The 21,725-nt window shown below is 46.0% G+C and overlaps 1 gene segment (V, D, J or C); it reads left to right on the top strand.

Annotated features, from left to right (window-relative positions):
- Window positions 1–8,202, top strand: part of LOC121170947 — a 171,482-nt gene extending 163,280 nt beyond the window's left edge. Inside the window, 5 exon segments of the C gene segment in view lie at window positions 2,351–2,408; window positions 6,201–6,587; window positions 7,425–7,442; window positions 7,593–7,699; window positions 7,999–8,202. Coding sequence covers window positions 2,351–2,408; window positions 6,201–6,587; window positions 7,425–7,442; window positions 7,593–7,699; window positions 7,999–8,019 — 591 coding nt within the window.
- The last annotated feature ends 13,523 nt before the right edge of the window (window positions 8,203–21,725 follow it).

The following is a 21,725-nucleotide window of genomic DNA, read 5'->3' as shown; positions in this document are numbered from 1 at the left end:
TCTTTACTTGTATAGAACCCTTTTTGACTGCAAATTCTTTGATAAGCAGCATGTGACTTATGATAGTATCTCTAGGATATGACACTGATATCTTGATTTGGTGTAAATACTGGGTAGTATCTTTGAATAAATGATTGAACCCAGAGTGCACCTGTCATCCTCACAAGGTCTGACCGAAAAAACCATGTATCCTATCACAGGAAAAAGGAGTCCTCTGTATTGCAACATATAGGCATCCAAAGCTATGTGTGCATATGCACAAATGTATGTGTGTGTACACAACGTATATACATATAAAGATTTGCTTTATTTCTAGTGGAAAGTCAAATTTACACAGAGAAGGAAAGATAGAGGGAAAGATCTTCCATTTGCTGGTTCACTTTCCAAGTGGCCACAATGGCCAAAGCTGAGCTAATCCAAACTCAGGAGCTTCCTCTGGGTCTCCCCCATGGGTGCAGGGTCCCAAGGCTTTGGGCCATCCTCTACTGCTTTTCCAGGCCACAGGCAGGTAGCTGAATGGAAAGTGTAGCAGCCAGGACATGAACTGGCATCCATATAGGATCCAGGCATGTGCAAGGTAAGGATTTAACCGTTAGACTACCACACCAGGTCCACAAGCCATATATTTACACACCCAAAAAGCAACACACTCACACACTCATGAATGTGTATCATCTTAATGTGTTTCTATCATGCTCCAAATATATAAAGATATCAAATTACAATCTCTGAGGAACTTATCAATCATTTTAAAAAAAAGTGTAAGTCTTCAAGAGCTGGAATACAGCATAAGGCTTTGAAACGAAGTGTAACTGTCTCCTAAAATACAGTCAAAGGCCAATGTTTAGTGTCTGATGGGAATGATCAAGCCTGAGGTAGACAATTCTTCAAAGGAAGGACTTATCTCAGAGAGTGAGTAGATACTTTTAGAAGTATGATACAGTGGCCTGGGTCTAAGGAACGAGACAGGAGTACTCAAACAGAAGGCTGGCAAGGAAGTTGGGAAATTCTGTTCTGTAAATGGACTCTTGTCCTTAAAATCAGCATGCGGTCTGTCACGTCATCACTGTTCATACACACTTGTGGCACCCATGAGCGATGGGTTTGGGCTTTGTTTGGAAAGCAGTAGAGGATTGTAGTTTTCTATGCAATTGGTCCTTGTGCTGTAAGTTGCCAAAAAGAGCTCTATAGATTTCACTGTTAGAGAAGCTTTTCCACTCCTTGCTCCTCCCACCCACCTCATTATAAATGCCAATCTGAGAAGGTGGGCACAGTGAGCCACAGAGGGGAGACCCAATGACATAGATGTCTCCCTAGGGTGGGGTATGTTCTAGAAGGGGCCTCTGAGTGCCTGTCACCACCACCACTCCCAGCCCCACCACACCCAAGCCACTTTAAATTTACCCCGAGCTTGTCTTTTCCCAGCCACACTCAGTCAGACCAACCTCTGCCACCTGCACTTCCTGCACCTGCCTGGTGGTTGGCAGAGGGGGAGAGCAGAAGAAAACATTTTTGTATCGTGATGTAACATTGTGGGGACTGGGGGGGGGGCACAATGATTCAGGTAGAGGAGGTGCTTTTACAAAAAGCCCTGCCCAATAAAGTAGCCACTACCAAAGGGAGAGAGATCTCTGGAGCTGGCGCTTGCTGCGGTCTTCAGGAGCCTAGAGCAGCAAATGCCGGGGGCAGCTTCCCAGGAGTGTGAAAGCCAAGGCAGCAGAGTGGGATCACCCCTCACCACTTGTCATGAAACCTGCCCTTGACAAAGCACATGTACATGCATTTATTATGAGGAACCCACAAGGACACTGTGGGAGAGACATCCCATTTTTCAGAGAAAAAAAAAACTGAAGTCAGAGAGACTAGACATCATATATATCCAGTAAGAGGCAGGATATAGCCCAAAATACTTCCCAATTCCAGCCTGCCCTCACAGGCATCCCATTCAGATATCAAGTCCACTTTATTGTCTGCAAGCCAGCCTGGTTCTCCTGTGCAAATTGGGGGAGCACTTCATAAAGTGACCAGGTAAAAATCCAGGAAGGAGATGGAGGGAGCACTCCCAGACGGTGCTAAGGGAGATGGCCAATGAGCAGGAATTCGTGGCAGCCGTTTCCCACTGTGCTCTTACAATGAGCAGTACTTCGGACAAGGAACCCGGCTCACCGTGCTAGGTAAGACCACCGGTTCCAGGTAGAAGGGAAGATGAACTACTCAGCCTGGACCACCCCCTTGAAATGGAGCTTTAGGGGAAGTGGACTCTGGCTTGTCCATGGTCTCAAAGAGGTGGGGTCCTGGGTGATGCTGAACTTTGTCTGGTGGGAGGTGAGGTTTGCACCAGGCTTCCCAGGGCTGTGTGAACACCGGGCAGCTGTCCTTCGGGGATGGCACCAAGCTGACCGTGCTAGGTAAGGAGTGCAGTGGGGCAGGGGTGGGGGAGTCCTGGAGCGCTCGGTGGGGGTGGGTTAAGATAGGACCAGGTGGACAAGTGCCCAGATGCCCAACTGTTTGGACCCAAGCACTCAAAGTTCTGGGTGCTTGAAAGGGAAGAACCAGTTTTTGTCCTGTGCCTGGAGACTGTGAGCACAGAAACTCAGTACTTTGGCTCAGGGACCCGGCTGACTGTGCTCGGTAAGCAGGGAGGTGGGCTGGTTGGGTTCTGGGGCGCCGGTGGGAAGTGGTGGTAGCAATGGCAGGGTTTGTTTTTGTGCTGTCCTTGCGGGCTGTGAGCCCAAGATACCCAGTACTTCGGCGCCGGCACCCGGCTCTCCGTATTAGGTAAGCCGGGTACAAGCCCGGGGCCTCCAGGGGAAGGGGTCGGACCGCATGACTGAGTGAACCTGGAGGACCCTGCTCCTGGTGCTAGGGGTAGTGCGGGCCGGGACCGCAGCTGGCCGGATATTTGTTGCAAGCCTCCAAGCTGTGCTCTGCAAGGACAGAGCAATTTTTCGGTGCCGGCAGCAGATTGACCGTACTGGGTGAGTCCCTGCCGAACTAAAGGCCAGGGTGGTTGGGGCGGCTGCGGCGGGGTGGAAGGCGGCTGCGGTGCGCTGAGAGTCCTGGCTTTGCGCTGTCGCCTGCCGCCGATGGCAAGCACAGAGGGGGCGTTTTCGAGCATAGCTGTGCCTCCGTGCTCCTATGAGCAGCAGCTTGGTCCAGGAACCAGGCTCACGGTCGTAGGTGAGTTGAACGTCCGCACCTTCCAACCTTCCAGCTCCAGACATCCCGGGGGTCACGGAGGGGTGTGGGGTGCGACAGGAACTGGTCTCTGCCAGGATTGGGCAATCTGGGCTGGTCCGTGCAACTTCTCTTTCGTGCTTTCCTTGCTTCATGCAGGACTGGGTGGGCTGAGGCTAGGTGAACCTTGAGAATAGGACCAGATTGTGATGTTGGTTTTTTGTTTGTTTGTTTGTTTGTTTGTTTGTTTTAATTTTCCTGAGGATGAGGGATGGGAAAGGGGAGGATACATTGGGAATCTGGGAATTGCTAGATAGAATTCGATGTGAGGGTCGGGGGTTAGAACCCCAGTGTAGCTGCCGCTTGGAAAAAAGAGCTGCATAGGCAGGGACGGGATGGGCACCTGCAAGGAGCAGCTCTGGCAGGTGTCATGGGGCAGAAGTGACTCTAGCTTTGTGCGCAGTTGGATAGAGAAGAAATGGATTGACAAGGCACAACAGAGAGGTCAAGTTGCAAAGACCACTGCAAGTCAGTAAAGAAGTGTCCAAACCAGCCAGGCATTGCTGACTTACTGTGTAGCCCAGTGGGTTTAAAATGAATTTTAGAGTCCCTCCCTGCTTCCCTCTGCTCCTCAAGCGTGGAGTCCCTGAGCAGGATGGGTGCACAGCATCCACATTGGCGGCCAGTGGCTGGTCAGCAAAGAGCTGCTGGCCTCTGGGGCTGGGCTGCATGACCTGCTGGGTGAATCCTCTGCCCTGTGAGCCCAGAACCTTGGTCTCCACATGAGCACTCTGTGTTAGACAGCCCAGAGTATGCCAGGAGTTCATTTGTGACAAACGTGTTCAAATGCAGATGTTTGTTTTGTGCAGAGGGGGGAAAATTCCCTCCAAGATGTTATGCTCTTAGAACTGGAAGGGACTTAAACATTGCCTAGCAATGAGTGCTCTGAGGCCAGGAAGCACCTCACCAGCCCTGACTGTTCCTCTGGGTTATTTGCTAACAGTGACCAGGCCCAGTGTCATGAAGGTTTGTTTGCATTTGACCTGCCTGCTGCATGGACAAATGTCCTGGAGAATGGCACATGTGGTTCAATGCACATCTTCAATGTTCACAACAGATTGATGTGTACTTACACAGGGAGTGATAGGAATACCTTCCTAGGGCCAGGGTGTGTGAGATGACAGTGTACATAAACAGACCGACTGCAGAAAGACTAATGGAGTAGTACTGCAGATGTAATTTGGGATGTCAGGTGCATCATAGTCCTTCAAACCCTAAAACTGTAATGATGACACCAACATGAAAGGAGGCAAGACTGGCTTTAAAAAAATTGCAGACCTAGCTCAAAATAAAAATGAAGGTCTAACTCTCACTTCAAAATGAAGTTCAGAATTTCAAAACAGCAGTAGGCTACCACTAATCCAAACCTGGGATTCCACTAAGCTTGTGAGTGTGTGCAGCTGCACAGCTCACAAACCCAAAAGCCGGGCCTGCACGGTAGCCACTTCCGTGGAAATGTGAGGAAATATCAGCACAAAAGAATGTTTCTTCATGTTCACAAAATTGCTGAGAAATAGAAATTCCATGGAAAGCAAATAATGCGATAAAACAAATGTATGTCAGGCCCAGAAGAAGGGAGTTTTCAACGGGAGAAGGCTATTATGGGAGTAAAATGGGGAGTGAGATGCTGAGGGCAGCAATGCTATGAGGAAGACGATTCGTAGCATCAGCTGCTTGGCTGATCTCAGATGCTTGTTTAGGAAACTTGCCGGTACGGAGAAGTGTAACACTTGGTTGCCAAGGCACAAGAAAGTTTGGGAAAATCCCTGAATTTAAAATCATGGGAGATTACTGTTGGTCTGGGCCGGAGAGACCCGGACATGAAGAAAATGACCTCGAGAAAGACAAAAATATCAGGAAATCTCATGCTCTCAGGAGCACACACCAAAACACAAAGACGTTCTCTCCCGAGTAGACAGAAAATGGCCCAGCTGCCTTTTTTGAAGAAGGACCTTAGCCCCCCAAGGTCTCCCCTATCCCAAATTCCCCTCTTCTGCAGTCCTATCATTTCAGATGTGAACAACCTGTGTTTTAAGATGAGGCCTTCTGAACCCTTATTTCATTCTCACACCCTTTGGGAAAAGTATGTGCTTTTAAAAAATATTGATAATAACTGAGCATATTTATGGCCTACAGTGTTAAATTTCAATAGAGTGTAATCAGCATTTCCCCCTTCTCAGACATCACTTTATGATTGCAGCCTGAAGCATCTCTCTTTGATCTGTTCATACAATATATATGAGGCTCCAGTGAGCTGTAGCCTTCCCCCACTGTGCTGTGCAACACGAGGAACTCATCCCTTTGATCTAATTCTGCCTTTGGTACCCATTATCCAAACTCCCTCTCTTCCTCTGACACCTCCCAGCTTCTAGAATCCCCATGCTGTGTTCAGATGGAGTGTTTTTCTTAGCTTCCTCATGTGAGGAAGAGCATGTGGTATTTCCCAGAAACAGAAAGTCAGTGTTTTCGCTCTCATATCACAGCCAGAAATAAATAATGGAGATAATGGAGAGATACTGAAGAGACTACCCCAAAGTCGTAGTGTTGGACTCGATAGTTCTAATTAAATCCTATTGTTCTGATTTCTACCTGGGGCTACATTTAAATATCTACTAGGTAAAATGGTTAAAAAGTAGTCAGGTAAACTTTTATAGATGAAGGGGAAAGAATAAAAATATAGCAATGAAGGGCATTGCTTAGAGTGCAGGGTAGAATCATTTAGAATGCCATCATGGGGGCACGTGGAGATGGCACACAGTCCCTGTGCCTGGGGTGAACCCACAGGACAGAAGGGAGAGGCAGTGCAATCACAGAGGAATGGGATGCGACCTACAGCAGCATTGGTGTGCTCAATCATGAATCGTTCCTGGCCATGTCACACACGTGTACACACACATACACACACACACTGGCCCAGACAGATCTCACAGCAGCCCTGCTCCCCACCCCTCTTCACTTTCCAGAGGACCTGAGACAGGTGACCATACCCAAGGTCACTCTGTTTGAGCCTTCAGAAGCAGAGATCGCCAAGACCCAGAAGGCTACGCTCGTGTGCCTGGCCACAGGCTTCTACCCCGACCACGTGGAGCTGAGCTGGTGGGTGAACGGGAAGGAGGTCCACAATGGGGTCAGCACAGACCCTCAGCCCTTCAAGGAGCAGCCTGGCGTCAATGGCTCCAAATACTGCCTGAGCAGCCGCCTGCGGGTGTCAGCCGCCTTCTGGCACAACCCCCGCAACTACTTCCACTGCCAAGTCCAGTTCTATGGGATCGCAGATGAGGATGTGTGGAGTTACAATGAGATCAAACCTGTGACCCAGAACATCAGTGCTGGGGTCCGGGGCAAAGCAGGTAAGCCAACCTGGGGAGGCTAGAGAAAAGCCAAACAGCATTAGCAAATGAAAGTTTGCTGGTAGAGAAGAAGACAAGAGAGGAAGAAAAACCAAAGTTGATGGCAAGAGACAAAGTCTGCAGTTTCCAGAACTGTAGAGCACACTCCCCATCCATGAATCACAGAAACTGAGCAGACCACACCAGGCTCACTCCTCCCCATACTCCTCAGCCTCTGACTTTACTGACAGCTCCCCTGGTGTCCTGCCCTAAAGATTGGCATCTATAGGGTGTCTCTCCTGCCCCTTTGACTGGTCCTGTTGGATATAATTTAGATGATCAGGTTCCCAACACTGTGGAAGCTTCAGGCATATAGTGCCAGGGCTATGAGAAGAGGTTCACTCTGCACCGTCTGATATGTTTGTGGCCTGTGAATCTATGAGTACAGGCATGTGGTACAGCAGTTATGTCTCCTGCATGGAACTCCACATCCCATGTCACACTGCCTGGTTCAAATCCAAACTGGCCTGCTTCTGAGCCACCTTCCTGTCCTTGCAGACGCAAGAAAGTAGAAAGTGATTCCCAGAGTGTTTGAGTCTTTCCTACCCACATGGGAAACCTAGACTGAGTTCCAGGCTCCTGACTAGCCCTGGCTCTTACAGGCATCTGAGGAGAGAAGCAGTGGATGGAGGAGATGTCTTCTTCCATCTGTCTCTTCTTCTGTATCCCATCCTTTCAAATAATCAATGAAGATAAATAAATCTAGACAAGTAAATAAATAACCAAGTCTGATTTGAGTCTCAGTGTCCTCAAGAACTGACATTTTCTCATCCAAATTTCTCTTCCTTTGTATTCCAGATTGTGGCTTCACCTCAGGTAAGTGAGCCCCTTCTTTCCTCCTCCACCTACAGACTTTGCTTGAAACCAGAACATGGAAAACCCATGGATAGTGGGTTGGGGGGAGGAGTAGAGGAGGCCACAGCCCCTGCTCACTGCTGTCCCTGTGTTATCTCATCTTGCCAACAGCGTCCTATCAACAGGGAGTCCTGTCTGCTACCGTGCTCTATGAAATCCTGTTGGGGAAGGCCACCCTCTACGCTGTGCTGGTCAGCGCCCTTGTGCTGATGGCCATGGTAAGGAGGAGGGCAGCATGATGAAACTGATATTGCAGGAAAAGAATGGCACCTCATACTTGATCTGAGAAAGAGACTCCGAGCTCAGACCCAGCCCTGATGTGTCTTGTAACCTTGGCAAAACCGTAGTGCACTGGTAAGGGGGAAGATGCAGGAGTCATTAAAGGTAGGATGTATCTGTGGAGGAGGAGAAGGACCAGCCAGTCCCACTCAAAGTCAGACTCCAAACCCTGTCTTCTCCACCCCATGTCTGCTGCTCCACGGGCTCCAGGATCCTGACAGTGGTCTCTCTTCTGCAGGTCAAGAAGAAGAATCCCTGACGCCAGCTCTAAGAGTGTACCTGAGTCATTCTTCATCCTTATCCTCTCCTGCACCTGTTTCTAATATGTGCTCATGAAGAGTTATTCCCTCTGTGCCTCTCCCCTCCTGTCTTTCCTTTTGGCTGCCTCACAGATTTAGCTCCCAACTCTGAATATGAAATGAAATAAACTAATACAAATGGTGTTCTGTGTGTGGTTGGTGTCTGTCAATTCCAGATGCAAGTATCATCTGCTACCTCTACACATTTTATTTCTGTTTATCTTAAAACTTCCCACTTGTCTTGTTTTAGGACTTGGGTCTCAGTGTTACTCTGCATGTCCACGGTGCTACTTGAACAACTGGGTTGAATTTCTAGAGAAGGTACACAATTGAGAACAAATGAAACCTGAGGATAAGGGCAGATTATATGGGGTCAGGACTGAGGGCAGGAATGAAAAAGGAACGTGAAGCACATAAGGGCCGAGAAGCTGCTACCATCAATATCACATGTTAAGTGAAGGGCTTACTCTAAATCCAGAATAATTTCTTATAAAGATATTTAGCTATGATATTGACAAGGCTCTATTTCCACCAAGGCTATTTTCTAAAGCTCTGAGAGGGCATGAATTTGATGGGGGGAGAAGGGTTATCTCATGGCATTAAGGGTCCAGGATGTGAAGACAGCAAGGTCCAATTTGTTTTAGAAGCAGCTTGCACAGACTAACAGTGAATGAGGTGTATGGCAAAGATGGCTAAGGAAGTGACCACATTCCAGTAACTTCAGTCATCACTATTTCTAGATTTCTCAAACTGCCACACAATATCTTGCTGGTTATTGATGTTCTTCATTAGTTTGTTTTAGTAATGATTTTTTTTTTAAAAATCTTTAAAACGAAGGGATAGGGCTTATGCCCTAAAATAAAATTTTCAAAATAATGTCTTCTTTCCTATATGCTGGTAAAGATGCAGCAGACATACACCTGTGGTTCCTCACAGGGTAGGAGAGAAACTTGGGTGATTGAGGGGACACTTCCAAGGTTCAGGGAGAACAGGACTGTTCTAACCTCAGGCAGGCGTGATTAAGTTTCATTCTATTAAGGAACTGTGTGGTCAGAATGAAGGAGTGGCTGCAGTAAACACCACAAGTGACAATAAATCCAGACACAAAGTATAGTTAGTGATGAAAGAGGTGCAAACAAAGCATCTTGAGAAGAATGCCCAAGAGTCCCCATGTTCTCACCATTTCAAGGAGCACAGCTGTACTCACCACAGGTAGTACTCTATAAGACTGTGATCTCCACATGGCAATAAGCAGGGAAAGGGGGCATCTGACTGGTCAGGTAATAAAGGGGACTTCCTGTGGGGAAGAACCGCTTGGATCACTGTTACCTGCCTAGCAGAGGAATGTTCTACCAGCACCAGCATCCACAGGGATCTTCCTACTATTCTGCCCCTGGCTGGGCTACATAACTGGAGCAGTGGAGATGGTCAGAGGCATTTGCAGACATCCAAGTGAACTAATTGGAAAAAATGAATGGAGATAAGGAAGGAGGGTTTTAGAATAAGAGACTTATGTAAGGGCCATGGGATCCTAATATACCCCAATATCTTCCTCTACTTCCATAAGCCACTTCCCCATTTTTCCTCTCTAATGATCCAAAGATAAAAATAGGAGCCAGAAGGATGCTAGTTCCAAGGAATTGCATGTCACATACAATCCCAAATATCCTAGATGGGAAGATCTTTGTGAGTTGACTATGGTTAGAGATGAAAGGAGGAATGAGGAATTGGTGCCGGGAGACCCTCATTGAAGCTGCTTGTGAAAAACAAAAATAGAGGCTCCTGGCTAAATGTGTTGTGGAGATTTGGGGAAATTCCAGGGGTCAGTTCATGCCTTTGCTACAGCGCTGTGTGTGAATCTTTCTTCTGCTCTTTTATTGGCCTCTTCTTGAATGCTCATCACCAAAGGAAATCACCCTGACTCATGGAGGAATACTCACAGTAGAGAAAACCAAAAAGCTTGGCCAATGTTCGTATTAGTTGACTCCTGTATCTTGTGGCAGGGTGGTGTCAAGGCCTTGAGACTTCACTCTACCTGAGCCACAGACACAAAGTACTCTTTGCTCCAGTTTGGGGTCGAATACTCTTCCCATTCAGAAACCCTACTTCTCTTGCACTGTGTGTTTATGGGTCTGGAGTCTCAGGGTTCCTTAGCATCCCTGCCTCTCTGTTTTTTCCTGGATTTAGTGTCAGCACTTGGTCCTGCCCTGACTTATCTCCCTCCAATAGTTAAGACACAGTCTGCTTGACACACACCTCCCCAGTAACCTACAGGTCTTCCTCTTTTATATTTACCTTTAGTGTTTATCTCTGTTGCACTTAGGCTTGGAAGAGGGCACCTTGAGGAAGACAAGGACCCAGAAATAGATGAATGGTATCTGCAGGTCAACAAAAAGCTGAAAATGAGTCCACAACTGTGACTATTCCCAAAGGAGTTTTTCCTACTCAATCTGCAATTGCTCTCAGATGTGCCCTGTTAAGTGTGCAGTCTGGTCTTGAGGGCAGACTGTAACCCAGCCTGTGGATCTAGTCCCTAAAGCATTCTGACCAGACCCAGAGCTCACAGAAGGCTGTGGGTTAAGACAGCGACATGTGGCAGGTATTTGGTGCAGCAGCTAAACTGCTCAGGATGCCTGCATCCAATATCGGGGTGCCGGGGCTCAGGACTGAGCTCTCCTCCTGATTCCAGCTTCCTGCTGATGCACAGCCCAGATGGCATCAGATAAGGTCTCAAGTAGTAAGGGTAATGTCCTACCCGTGCGGGAGACCCAGACTGAACTCAGGATTTCTAGCTTTGGCCCAGCACAACCCAGGTTACTGATAGCTGTCATTATTAGAGTGAATCTGTGGATGGAATAGAGCCCCCATCCTTTCCTTCCTCTTTCTCTGCTGTTGAGAGGAAGAAAGAAAGAAAGAAAGAAAGAAAGAAAGAAAGAAAGAAAGAAAGAAAGAAAGAAAGAAAGAAAGAAAGAAAGAAAGAAAGAAAGAAAGCTTTTAAAAAGATTTATTTATTTTTATCTGAAGGCAGTTAGCAGGAGGTCTTTTATTTGCTTGTTCACTCCCCAAATGGCCACAACAGCCAGTGTTGGGCTACACAGAAGCCAGGAGCCTAGAGCTTATTCAAGGTCTCCCACGTGGTTGGAGGGCTGAATCATTTGGGCCATCTCCACTGCTTTTCCAGGCCATTAGCACAGAATTGCATCAGAAGTAGTGCTGCAGGCCCAACGCGGTAGCCTAATGGCTAAAGTCCTTGCCTTGCACGTGCCAGGATCCCATATGGGCACCAGTTCTACTTCCAGTGGCTCTACTTACCTTCCAGCTCTATGCTTGTGGCCTGGGAAAGCAATTGAGATGGCCCAAAGCCTTGGAACCCTGCACCTGGGAGACCCTGAAGAGGCTCCTGGCTCTTGGCTTCAGACTGGCACAGCTCCGGCCATTGTGGCTGCTTGGGGAGTGAACCAGCGGACAGAAGACCTTTCACTCTGTCTCTCTCTCTCTCTGTATATCTGACTTTACAATAAAAATAGATTTAAAAATCTTTAAAAAAAAAAAAAGGAAGACAAAGTAGTGCTGCCAGAACACAAACCAGCAACCATATGGGATACGGACTTTGCAGGCAGAGGCTTACCTTGCTATGCCATCATGACAGTCCCTAAGTAAACATTGCAAAAATAATGATCCTGGGCACGACCATGCCTGCACAAATGCAAGGCCACTGGAGTAATTACAATCTCAGCTTCAGCACCCTCACTCCTCAGAGTGGAATAGAATCCACTCTGCTGAGGTTTGATGGAACCAATAATTTGCCTGCTTATGGCCTGGGAAAACAGCAGCAGATGGTCCAAAGTTCTGCACCTGCTTGGTAGATCCAGAAGAAGCTCTAGGTTCCTGGCTCCTGATCAGCTCACCTCTGGCTGTTGCAGCCATTTGGGGAGCGAACCAGTGAATGGAAGATCTTTCTCTATCTGTCCTTCTCTCTGTAAATCTAATCTGCCTTTCCCACTAAAAAAAGTGCAAGAGAGAGAATATTTAGAATTTTGAAGAGCTTGAGTTGGTAGAATGGAAAAAAAATGCACAATAGCTGGACGAAAACATGATAAGAACAAAGAATATGGGCTTTAAAGACAAACAACTGTGGGTTTTAGACTTCATCCTATCACTTACCTACAATGCTATGGTCACTTTAAGCATGCAACCACTTCCATGACTCAACTTTCCTTTCTGTAAAATGGGCTCAACCACAACTCTAGCTGAACAAGGTGGTTTTATTCAATCCCCAAAGCGTGTAAAGCTTATAGCACATTATCAACAAGTATGAGTTGTTATCATTGCCACTGTTAACCTGAAGATGGTTTTCAAGCTACACATTTCCAGGTCTTTGCATTTTGGCCTCATTTGGCAGCTTAGAGCACTCTCTGCTCCCCACAGCCCATTACCTTCCTTGTGGAAACCTCTAAGTTTGTGTTTACCCTTCTATCACTCTAGAAGCAAGCTCTCCACTCACGGGTAAGGCACCAGGTGCATTCTAACCTACACAGAGCAAGGAGGAAATATTTTGGGTGTCTGATTGTTTCCTTTAGGGTGACTTTTCAGCTCAGTGTCCCCACATTACCCCAACTGACTCACAGACCTCACCTCGCTTGTAACTGAGCCCTGGGTCTTTTTTTGCCTACATGGCTGCTTGTTTGCCACATTTCCCATCCTGTATATTCTTTTCTTTGAAATGAAGGAAGGAAATAAGGAGAACGTGTTTGATTCCATTGAATTTCTTCAGCTCAGCTCTTCAACCTTTCTGGGGCTCCTCGTTCTGTGATTCCTTGTGCCATTTCAGGATTACGTTGCCTTGCTGCTGCTTACACAAGTGGTAAATAACATTCATAGTAAGATCCCAGCTGCATATACCAGCCACATTCCCTACACTTCATCTGAAACCCAAAAGCGGCTGAAACATGTGGAATTCATTTCTGATCTTCCTTTACCTATGGTTTCATGGTCTTGGGCAACTCACTTGCACTCTCTGGGTCTCTGTGACCTTCTCTGAGAAATGGGCAAGTTGAGAAAAGTGATCATTAACAAATCTTCAGGCTGTGCTCTACAGATTCAGAGGTTCCAAGCTGGCAGGCCCCAGGCACCAAGAGGATGGTAACTCCTGAGCTATTCCAGTCCCACATTATACAAACCTATCCCATAGTCTCAGTAATGTCTCTTGTTGAAAAATAGCAGTGCTAACTCCAGGATCCCACTGTTAACAAGACGCACCAGAACCTATTATCTATGACCTGGCCAGAGATCCAGGGTGTGAACAAGAAGATATAAATCATGCTATAAGAGAGAGGAATCGAAGGTTGGGAAGCACATAGGTGCAGGTTGGGGTCTTGTAGGTCATCTCAGACAATGGGGGAAGGGACCACAGTGTCTGAGCCTGGTGCAGCCTGCCAGGGTTTATCTCTGAGTAACATCAGCACCAAGTGTCAACAGCCACCTGCCCCAGCTCCATCCCGGGGTGTCACAACAGGATGTGGTTTGACATTTACCAGGTCCCACATCTGGGGAGCCTGTGAAAGACCTGCCTCCCCTGTCTGCCCCCACTCATCTTTTGAGTATCCTGACAGCCACACTCCCCACATCCTGCCCCAACCCCCTCCCCATACTGTCTATCTGGGCCTCCGGTTAGCATGCTGCAATGGAAATGAAACCACAGAGGGGAGGGCCTGTAGAGGGAAATCTAGGTCTCTTAGCTCCATGTACACCTGCTTAAGGTTACACACAAGATCCACAGACAACCATGGAGGTAGTTGGGGGTGGGGGGAAACAGGTGCAGTAACTGCTCTGACCCGATTGAGGTTCCACTGGTCCCACATCACTCAGGTACCTCCATCCGCCCATCTTCCTCCAACACCTCCTCCCCAGGCAACCTCCCATTTCCTTCCAGTCATGTAAAGAAACTGGAATCACGTGTTCATGAGTCACAGGAAAAGGAGCCCTAGATAATCACCAGACTGCAAAACGGACGATCCCTGGGTTTCTCAGCACTGACTTTTCACTATGCTTCATTCTTCAGCTGTTAAGACATGTGTGGTCTGGGAATGCATGGTTTCTAGCCTAGCTTCAGTAAAGAAAGAAAGAAAGAAAGAAAGTGAATTCAAAAGGTGGAAACTCCCAAGGAAGGAGTGAAAAACAGCAGATCAGGCCTGCTCTGCAGAGTCTCAGGGGTTGTGGCATACTCAGCCCACAGCACACAATCCTGACAACAATATAAAGCAGTCCAGGGTTTGTGTGACCAGCTTCCCAACCCTAGTATTGCCTATCTTCCTCCAGCTGTCAAGAAGCCCTTCTGCCTCTCTATCCATCCATCCACAGCAGAGCTGAGATCCATATGAAGAGATCAAGGAACATGTTCTGGTCACCAGTACCCCTGCCTGTGCATTGTACCCCCCGACCACACTTTCTATCACGTTGTCTCATTTGTCTTACAATATCATACTCCTTTGCTTTCTGTTATCTATTGGTCTTTCTTTTTCATTGTGACTTCTAACATTCTTTTTATTTGATGGTCATACTAAAACAGGAAGTGTCTTCACTTACTAGAGGCTGTTATTTTTCAGTAGAAGGTTTGAGTTGTGCATACATATACAGACACACACAGAAGCAGTGTAAACAAAATTACTATAATAAGTAAAACATTAAACATTAGATTTGCCTTACAACATGTTTTATCTGAAGAAAAGAAGATGAACGAAGGTTAAAGAGAGTACAGGTGTTGCGGAGGCAGCCCAGCATTAACTACTAAGCAAAATGAACAGTAACTAGGGCATGACTGGAGAAGGACAACCAGGGATTCTCCCACCCACCCACTTTCATACCCTTAACACTTTCTCCACCATCCCGGACACTATTTGATCTTTTCTTAATTATATGCCCCTGCCATGTTCATCCTTAATCATAATTGTTGAAAACAAAACAATGTGCTCTTTGGCGTGATGAGCTTTGAAGAGGTTGTCAGCTGTTACCTCGTTCCATCTCCGGAAATGGAAGTCACCACAGTTGTTTGTGTCTGGCAGGCATTTGACTTGTCAGTTGATTTATGAAATGGATACTTCTATTTTTGGTTTTACCAATTTAAGCAACAAGGGGGTGCCATTGTGCTGTGTGTAGGGGATCTGCTGGGCTTCATCTAGCCCAGGGCTGAAGGTCTCCACATTGCAGTCATTAGAGAGTAAGTTAGCTTCTCTAGGAGCCATTAGGTATGTGGAGAATGGAAAAATTGGTCTGCTTCTCTTGTGTGGTGAAAATAATGACAACAAAACCCATCAAACAAACAAAAGCAGTTTATCATCCCAATTGCCTTGCTTCTAGCTCTGTGAAACTGCATTGTCCCCAAGCATTTCTTTATGCCTGTGTGAAGTAGGAGGGTTGATAATCATCTGGGTTCATGGGTTTATAATTTGTGAGTATAAAGCTTTAGGAATGAAAAGTTCCTTATTTATTGTGTAAAGAAATGCTTAGCTTCCAAAAGTCTTTGGTAGACTATCATTTAGCACCTATTTTCCTTAGCCAATAGAATTTTAAATTTTTTACTCACAGAGAATGTATAAAAAGTGACTAGAGTTTATCCAGATGAGAGAAGAAATTGCTGCATGCAGATCTGAGAAGGGCAGTGTCAGAATGTCTTCCAACATAAGACAAAATGCCTTCTGGAAAAGGGGTTTCCTAAAAGCATTTGTGGCACTATATATAGTTCAGCAACTATCAGCTACTACCGGTACTTTTAATGGGGGCTTTGACACTCTCGAAGCTTTGTTGTCTGTTTGTTTATGTTTAAAACAACGACAACCTGAAGAAATCTTGAAAGAATTAGAGATTGGTATCAAAGTCAGTAAGGCTGAAGAGTGTGGAGGTTGAACATACTTAGTGAAGAGGGAGGGGATGGTAGTAAATGTGGCTACTTGGGCAGTCAATGCTTGTTCGATGACAGGTACTATATAGAGGTGGAAAATAATTTGGCTCTCAGCTCCTGGTTAAGTCCCAAGTTATGGACTGATGGTATTGACAGAAGAAAGGCTTGATCCAGTATGATGGCTGGGAAATAGGCCTGGTGGAAGGTCCTTGGGATACACTCTCAGAAGATAGTTCCCATGACAGGGTTGGCTAAACAAGCCTGAGATGGTATAGCTGTTCTCCAACTCACATATGTTTTATATGGCCTCATATAAACCTTCATTCTCTCTGTGTCTTTTCTCCTGAAAGAAACACTCAGCCTTGGCCAGAATGTATTCTCCAAAACCTTCATGGATCCACTTCTATCTGCCAGATACTTCTGTCCTCATATTCTGTCTGCTGCATGTGGATGTCTCCCAGGGAAGGCCTGAACGCTTCCTGGAACTTAGTGTGTTTTCTTGTCAAAAGATGTAGTCCTCTTCAGTGACTTTCTCCTCTCAAGGAACTAGACTCTTTTCCTTTGTTCTTTTTGGTAGGTACAGATTTGGGGACCAGCGTTAGCACATAATGGGTCTTGTACATAGAGAAATGTTCAGAAAAGGATGGAATTCAGAAACATGTTTCTGCCTTTCCTTGGTTGGAGAAACCTGTTTGGCTCTTGGAGATCTTGTTCCGTGTTGCTGCTGCCATTGAGGCTGTAAGGGTTACGAGTTGGTGGTAGTATATAATCCTGTACACAGGTAGTGACCATGGCCTAACCTGTGAAGTTCAGACATGTTTTGCAAAGCTTATACCTCAGCTGTTGAGCAAGTTTACATCTCTGCCAATGATTCCCAATGAAAGAAAATGAGGGTGATGAGATTCTCAGGATAGAAAAGTAAAACACGAAGTAGGAGTACAATTTCACAACCAGGATACCTCAGGTCAACACTCACAGTTTTCTTCTTAAAATGTGCAGTCATAATCAGCCAATAAAACTCGCTTGATAATTCTTGATTTAAGCTGCCTACAGAGAAGTAGATCTGTTGTGAAGAGATAAAAATTACCAGGTTGGTTACATCTGTTAGGCACTTGTAAATTGGGTTGAAATCCAAACATTCTTATCTTATGACCTGTACTCATAGTGTCTTAACCTTAATTTCCTGAACCAAAGCTGTTATCGCCTTAAATTCTTGAATCTTCTACTTATTTCTAAATGTGTTTTCTAAATGAAGTTCTGTTATTTTCTAGGAGGCTCCTGTAAGACAGACATAATTTTTGCTGTAATAAGTGCTTAGCACCCTTTGGGGTAAGCATAAGCTGCTCCACGGCAATTTTACTGTCAGAACGTGTAACACATTGTGATAATGATGCTTCGCTCCTCTGGAAAGGGGATCATGAGCTGATAACAAGAGCTGGGCAGGGACCTGCAGGGCCTTGCCTCCTCAGGAGAGGCTATGAATTGTGTTGGATAAGGCAAATGCTTAATGAGTACTTTACTCTCATTATAGGTAACTTAATTTTCTGGTTGTCTGGAAAACAACAGTATAGCACCCCCTTTATTAATTCTCGTTAATTTATAATTTCCTGATAATTACACATTCTTCTTTCGTTCAGGTTCTATAAGATGTTAATGTGGGCACAACTCTTATGTAATCTGAATCTCTGAGTGCTAAACAGAATATTAAAACGCAATGACATTAGCAGTTAAGCTTTTATTGTAATGGAAAAGAATTGGAATCTGTTTTCCAAGTGTAGGAGGGATGTTGTGGCACTGCATTTCTGGGAAGAGGACTTGGCTGTGTAGCAGATCTAAGCATGACAAAGAGGGAGACTTGATTTGCCTGTTAGGAATGGGTTCTGTAGATATGGTGGAGCGAGAGTGTGGATAAGGCCAGCGTTTGTTGGCCCTGTGGGCAGCAAGTAGCAGTTTATACAGAGCTTTTGCCAGAGTGAAGTTTGTGAATTTGATGTGTGTGTTATAAGGAATCCAGATCAGACTTGATCTCCGGTAGAGCTGTGTTCTTAAAGTTATATAGAAGAGTATAGGAAAATGACACGTGTGTGAAAGATCTAGGTGCTGAGAGATGGAACCCAGTGTGTGTGTGTGTGTGTGTGTGTGTGTGTGTGCCTGTGTGTTTGTTGTGGGTGTTTGTGTGTGTACACACACGTGCATGTACACACATGTGCAGGCAGACAGGTGCCTGTTGAGAGAAGATTCTTATTTAGAGAATACTCAGATTTGCTTCTTTCCAGAGAGCCCTGCTTTCCATTTACTTCTTCGGCTGTTCTGCCTGTGTAGAATAACAACTCCCAAGACAGTCTACCCACCCATGGAACCATCTCCATAGTCCAAAAGCTCTCCATATTGCTTAACCATGATGTTCACCTGCCTGTCATCCAAGATCTTCCTCCAAGGAATCTAATGATCCCCTAAGTAGGTTGTTCAACAAGTTAAAATAGAAAAAAAAAACTGTTTCTTGGGACTACAGATAAAGGCTGTAAGCAAGAATCAAATGGTAAGAAGTCAAATTTGTTCTTATACATTCAGGGTTTTTTTAATAGATTTTTTTGTTGGAAATTCAGATATACAGAGAGGAGGAGAAATGGAGAGGAAGATTTTCCATCCGATGAGTCACTCCCCCAGTGGCCACAAGAGCTGGAGCTGAGCCAATCTGAAGCCAGGAGCCAGGAGCTTCTTTCAGGTCTCCCATGAGATGCAGGATGTCTACATCAAAGCACATGAACCAACAATGTGTAGAAACCTGAGTCCGGCACAAGAAAGGTGTGTGAAGTATGCCTGTGTACAGGTGTACACGGTTGTTTATACGACAGTTTGTAGGGCACAGTCAATGACCATATGTGTTGTATGGTTTGAGATTCAGACCCAGATAGTGCTAACCAGCTGTGTGCACTGGAGTGAGGGTTCCCTCTGAACCATCAGTAGTGAGCTGAGCACACTGATAATGGCTACCTCTCAGGGTTGCTGAACTAATGAAAGGAGACAATGTCTGGGGAAAGGTGAGATAACATTATTATTGCTGTGAAACAGAGCAAGGAACTGTGTGGGCGCATTAAATAATTCTTAATTTTTTAGGCATTGGAGATGATGTCTTGGGTTGGTGGAGAATCAGAGAATTTGATCTTGATTTGAAAAAAGACATGGAAATCCTATGCTCTTGGCATATGCAAGGATGGAACCCTGCTTCTATTACTGTCCCATTGCTGTGAGTTTTTTTTTTCTCATTTTGATAATATGAAAATATGAAATTTTGGAAATCTGAAATTAAAAATTACAAACTATTTTTGTTGTTCTGGGTTGTATTTATATGTATAGACATGGATATAATTATGATTTCCTAATTGTGAATGAATTCTCTGTTTCTCATATCAATCCACCCAACATCTTGATGCTTATATCCGAGCCATTTCTTCCTTTTCTAATTGACATGCTTTTCCTACCTTGGCATTTTCAAGACAGAGGATCCAGTGTTCCCCTTCTGGGTGCTCCATGGTAAGAGAATTCCCCTTACCTCATCATCTTTGCTTCTGAATTGCCTTTCTCTAAAGTTACTGGGGCCTGAGTAATGCCCTGTACTTCCTCTTCTCAGCCCAGCACCCAGACACTAGGCTGTCACGGCTGCACTGAGCTCCCTGCCCAGAGAAGTGAAGACAGATGACAGCACACACTGCCTCCTAACTCCCCGAGTTCACACTCTCCAAACTAAGGACAGTGTCAGGATCGGCTCAGGTCCCTGGAGGAGGCATCTGTTCCTGGGCATCCTCCCCATCACCGTATAAGGTGCCTGCATGTTCCCAAGTGCAATTGAGTTCTGCATCTTGTGCTAGGAGTGACTGACCTACAGGCAGAGGGAGACAGCAAGAACAGGGGCTCAGGAGTGCTAGGGTCCCCATGATGATATCACACCATTTTTGTTTGCTGGTGACCCCCTCAGGGATTTCTACTTTGTAATTATGTCTGCAAGAGCATTGAGAGAGGCTCCCTCATACCAGTCAATCCACTGCCCTGTCTTTGATGTCCAATGGGTGAGAACTCTAGCTCCAGAAATTGACCTGACAGGAATTGTACCAGTGAGTCCCTAATCTGTACCCAGCTCTCTGCCGTGCCACTTACATTATCATCATGGTACTTACCAGCTTGCTGTTGGAACTTATTTACCTCCTGTTCTCCACTTTTGCTACACAGCAAAGATCATCTGTTTCACCTTGCAAACTGGAGCCCTCACTGGCACAGTCTTCTCTATTTCTTCTTAAGGCACGCCAGTGTTCTGAGTCCCCTGCTCACAGTTTTGTTGCTGACATGGGATCTTATCTTTCCTTTCCTCTTGTGAGGAAGCTGAGGGTCTTCCGTTCCCCTCTACCACACTCCTCTTCAGAGGATCAGGGAAGCTCAGCCTTGGCTTCCTCCTGCTGTATCTCTTTCTTCTGTCTGGACATCCCTAGACCCTTGGGCAAGGGTCCTAGCAGATGGTCCTCTTGTACCATTCTTTGTCTCTGATTCTGCCAGCTGATTTGCTTGCCTCAGTGCTGTTAACCTCTCTGTCCTCTCCCTCCCTCCTGCTTCTCACAAAGTCTTAGCGACAGGGAACATTCAAGTACTTTCCTTGCCCACTTCTGTGTGCCATTCTTCACCCCTGCTGTTTCCTTCACTTGACAAGCTCAGCATGCTCCAGGATACTGATGATGAAAATTGCTGCTACAAAGAACCAAGGTGACAGGACTGCTAGGCCTTCTGCATTCTTGCACGTTACAGTGTCATGCTCTGTTGAAGGAAAGTTGTTTGAGAAGGCAAATGCACAGGGACAGTTCAGTCAGGAGAGATTGAAAGGGTTGGTGTGATGACACAGGAAGTATAAGTATATAAGGGCTACAAGGCTCAGGAGTGTTGTTATCTGGGCACACAGGAGTGATTTGCTATTGGACATGTGGACAGAGATATAACATGTAAAGGCTGAACCCTGGAAGATTTGGAGAGAGGTGGATGGTATTTCCTTTCAGTGAGAACCTCACTAAATAAGACAGAGAGACTGAGCACACTCCTAGCAGTCCAGATGTCAGCTACGACCTTATCCGAAGCATGAACTAAGGGGCCAACTACAGATATAACCAGCCTGCTTCCTAATAGTCATGGCTGTTGTGCTAGTGCCATGGGCAGTCTCCTGACTGGGCACATTGAGTTTGCCTGGCAGAGGCCCTGTTGGGAGAGAAGACCTGCTTGGTGGAGGGAAGAGGGCATATTTCAAGGGCTAGCACAGAGGCTGCACTGAGGGCAGCTTTTTCTGCAAAGACTTGATATTCTGTATCCAGGTTATGCCTTTGCTAAGGTAACTTTTCTTCTGTCATGCAATCAGTTTTGTGAAAGCAAAATATGGAATGTAAAATTACTTCACAAGTACAGAATGTGCTAGAACACCACCCCCATGGGGTCTTGCTGAGTTTTTTGGGCTCACCTTGGTTGACTTAGAACAAGGGTGGGTTGTGAGCCAGATTCTTCAGGCAACATTAACAAGGGACTGATGTGTGCTGTGGATGAGAGGTGAACACTGATCATCCAACCTTCACAGGAAAGCAAGATCCAGGCCAGGAAAAGACTAAGGAGCAAAATCTCAGGAGGATGGAATGGGGTGGGAAAGGGCTCAGAGGTGAAAACTTGATAATGGAGGCTGTGTGGCAGCTGGTTTGGGAAGGTGTGGTCTGGAGTCAGTATGCTGCCCTAACTGGAGAGATA

The sequence above is a fragment of the Ochotona curzoniae genome, unplaced genomic scaffold (assembly GCF_017591425.1).
Source record: "Ochotona curzoniae isolate NIBS_2020 unplaced genomic scaffold, NIBS_Ocur_1.0 scaffold_2476, whole genome shotgun sequence".
NCBI lineage: Eukaryota > Metazoa > Chordata > Mammalia > Lagomorpha > Ochotonidae > Ochotona > Ochotona curzoniae.
This window is presented reverse-complemented; position numbering and strand designations above follow the sequence as displayed.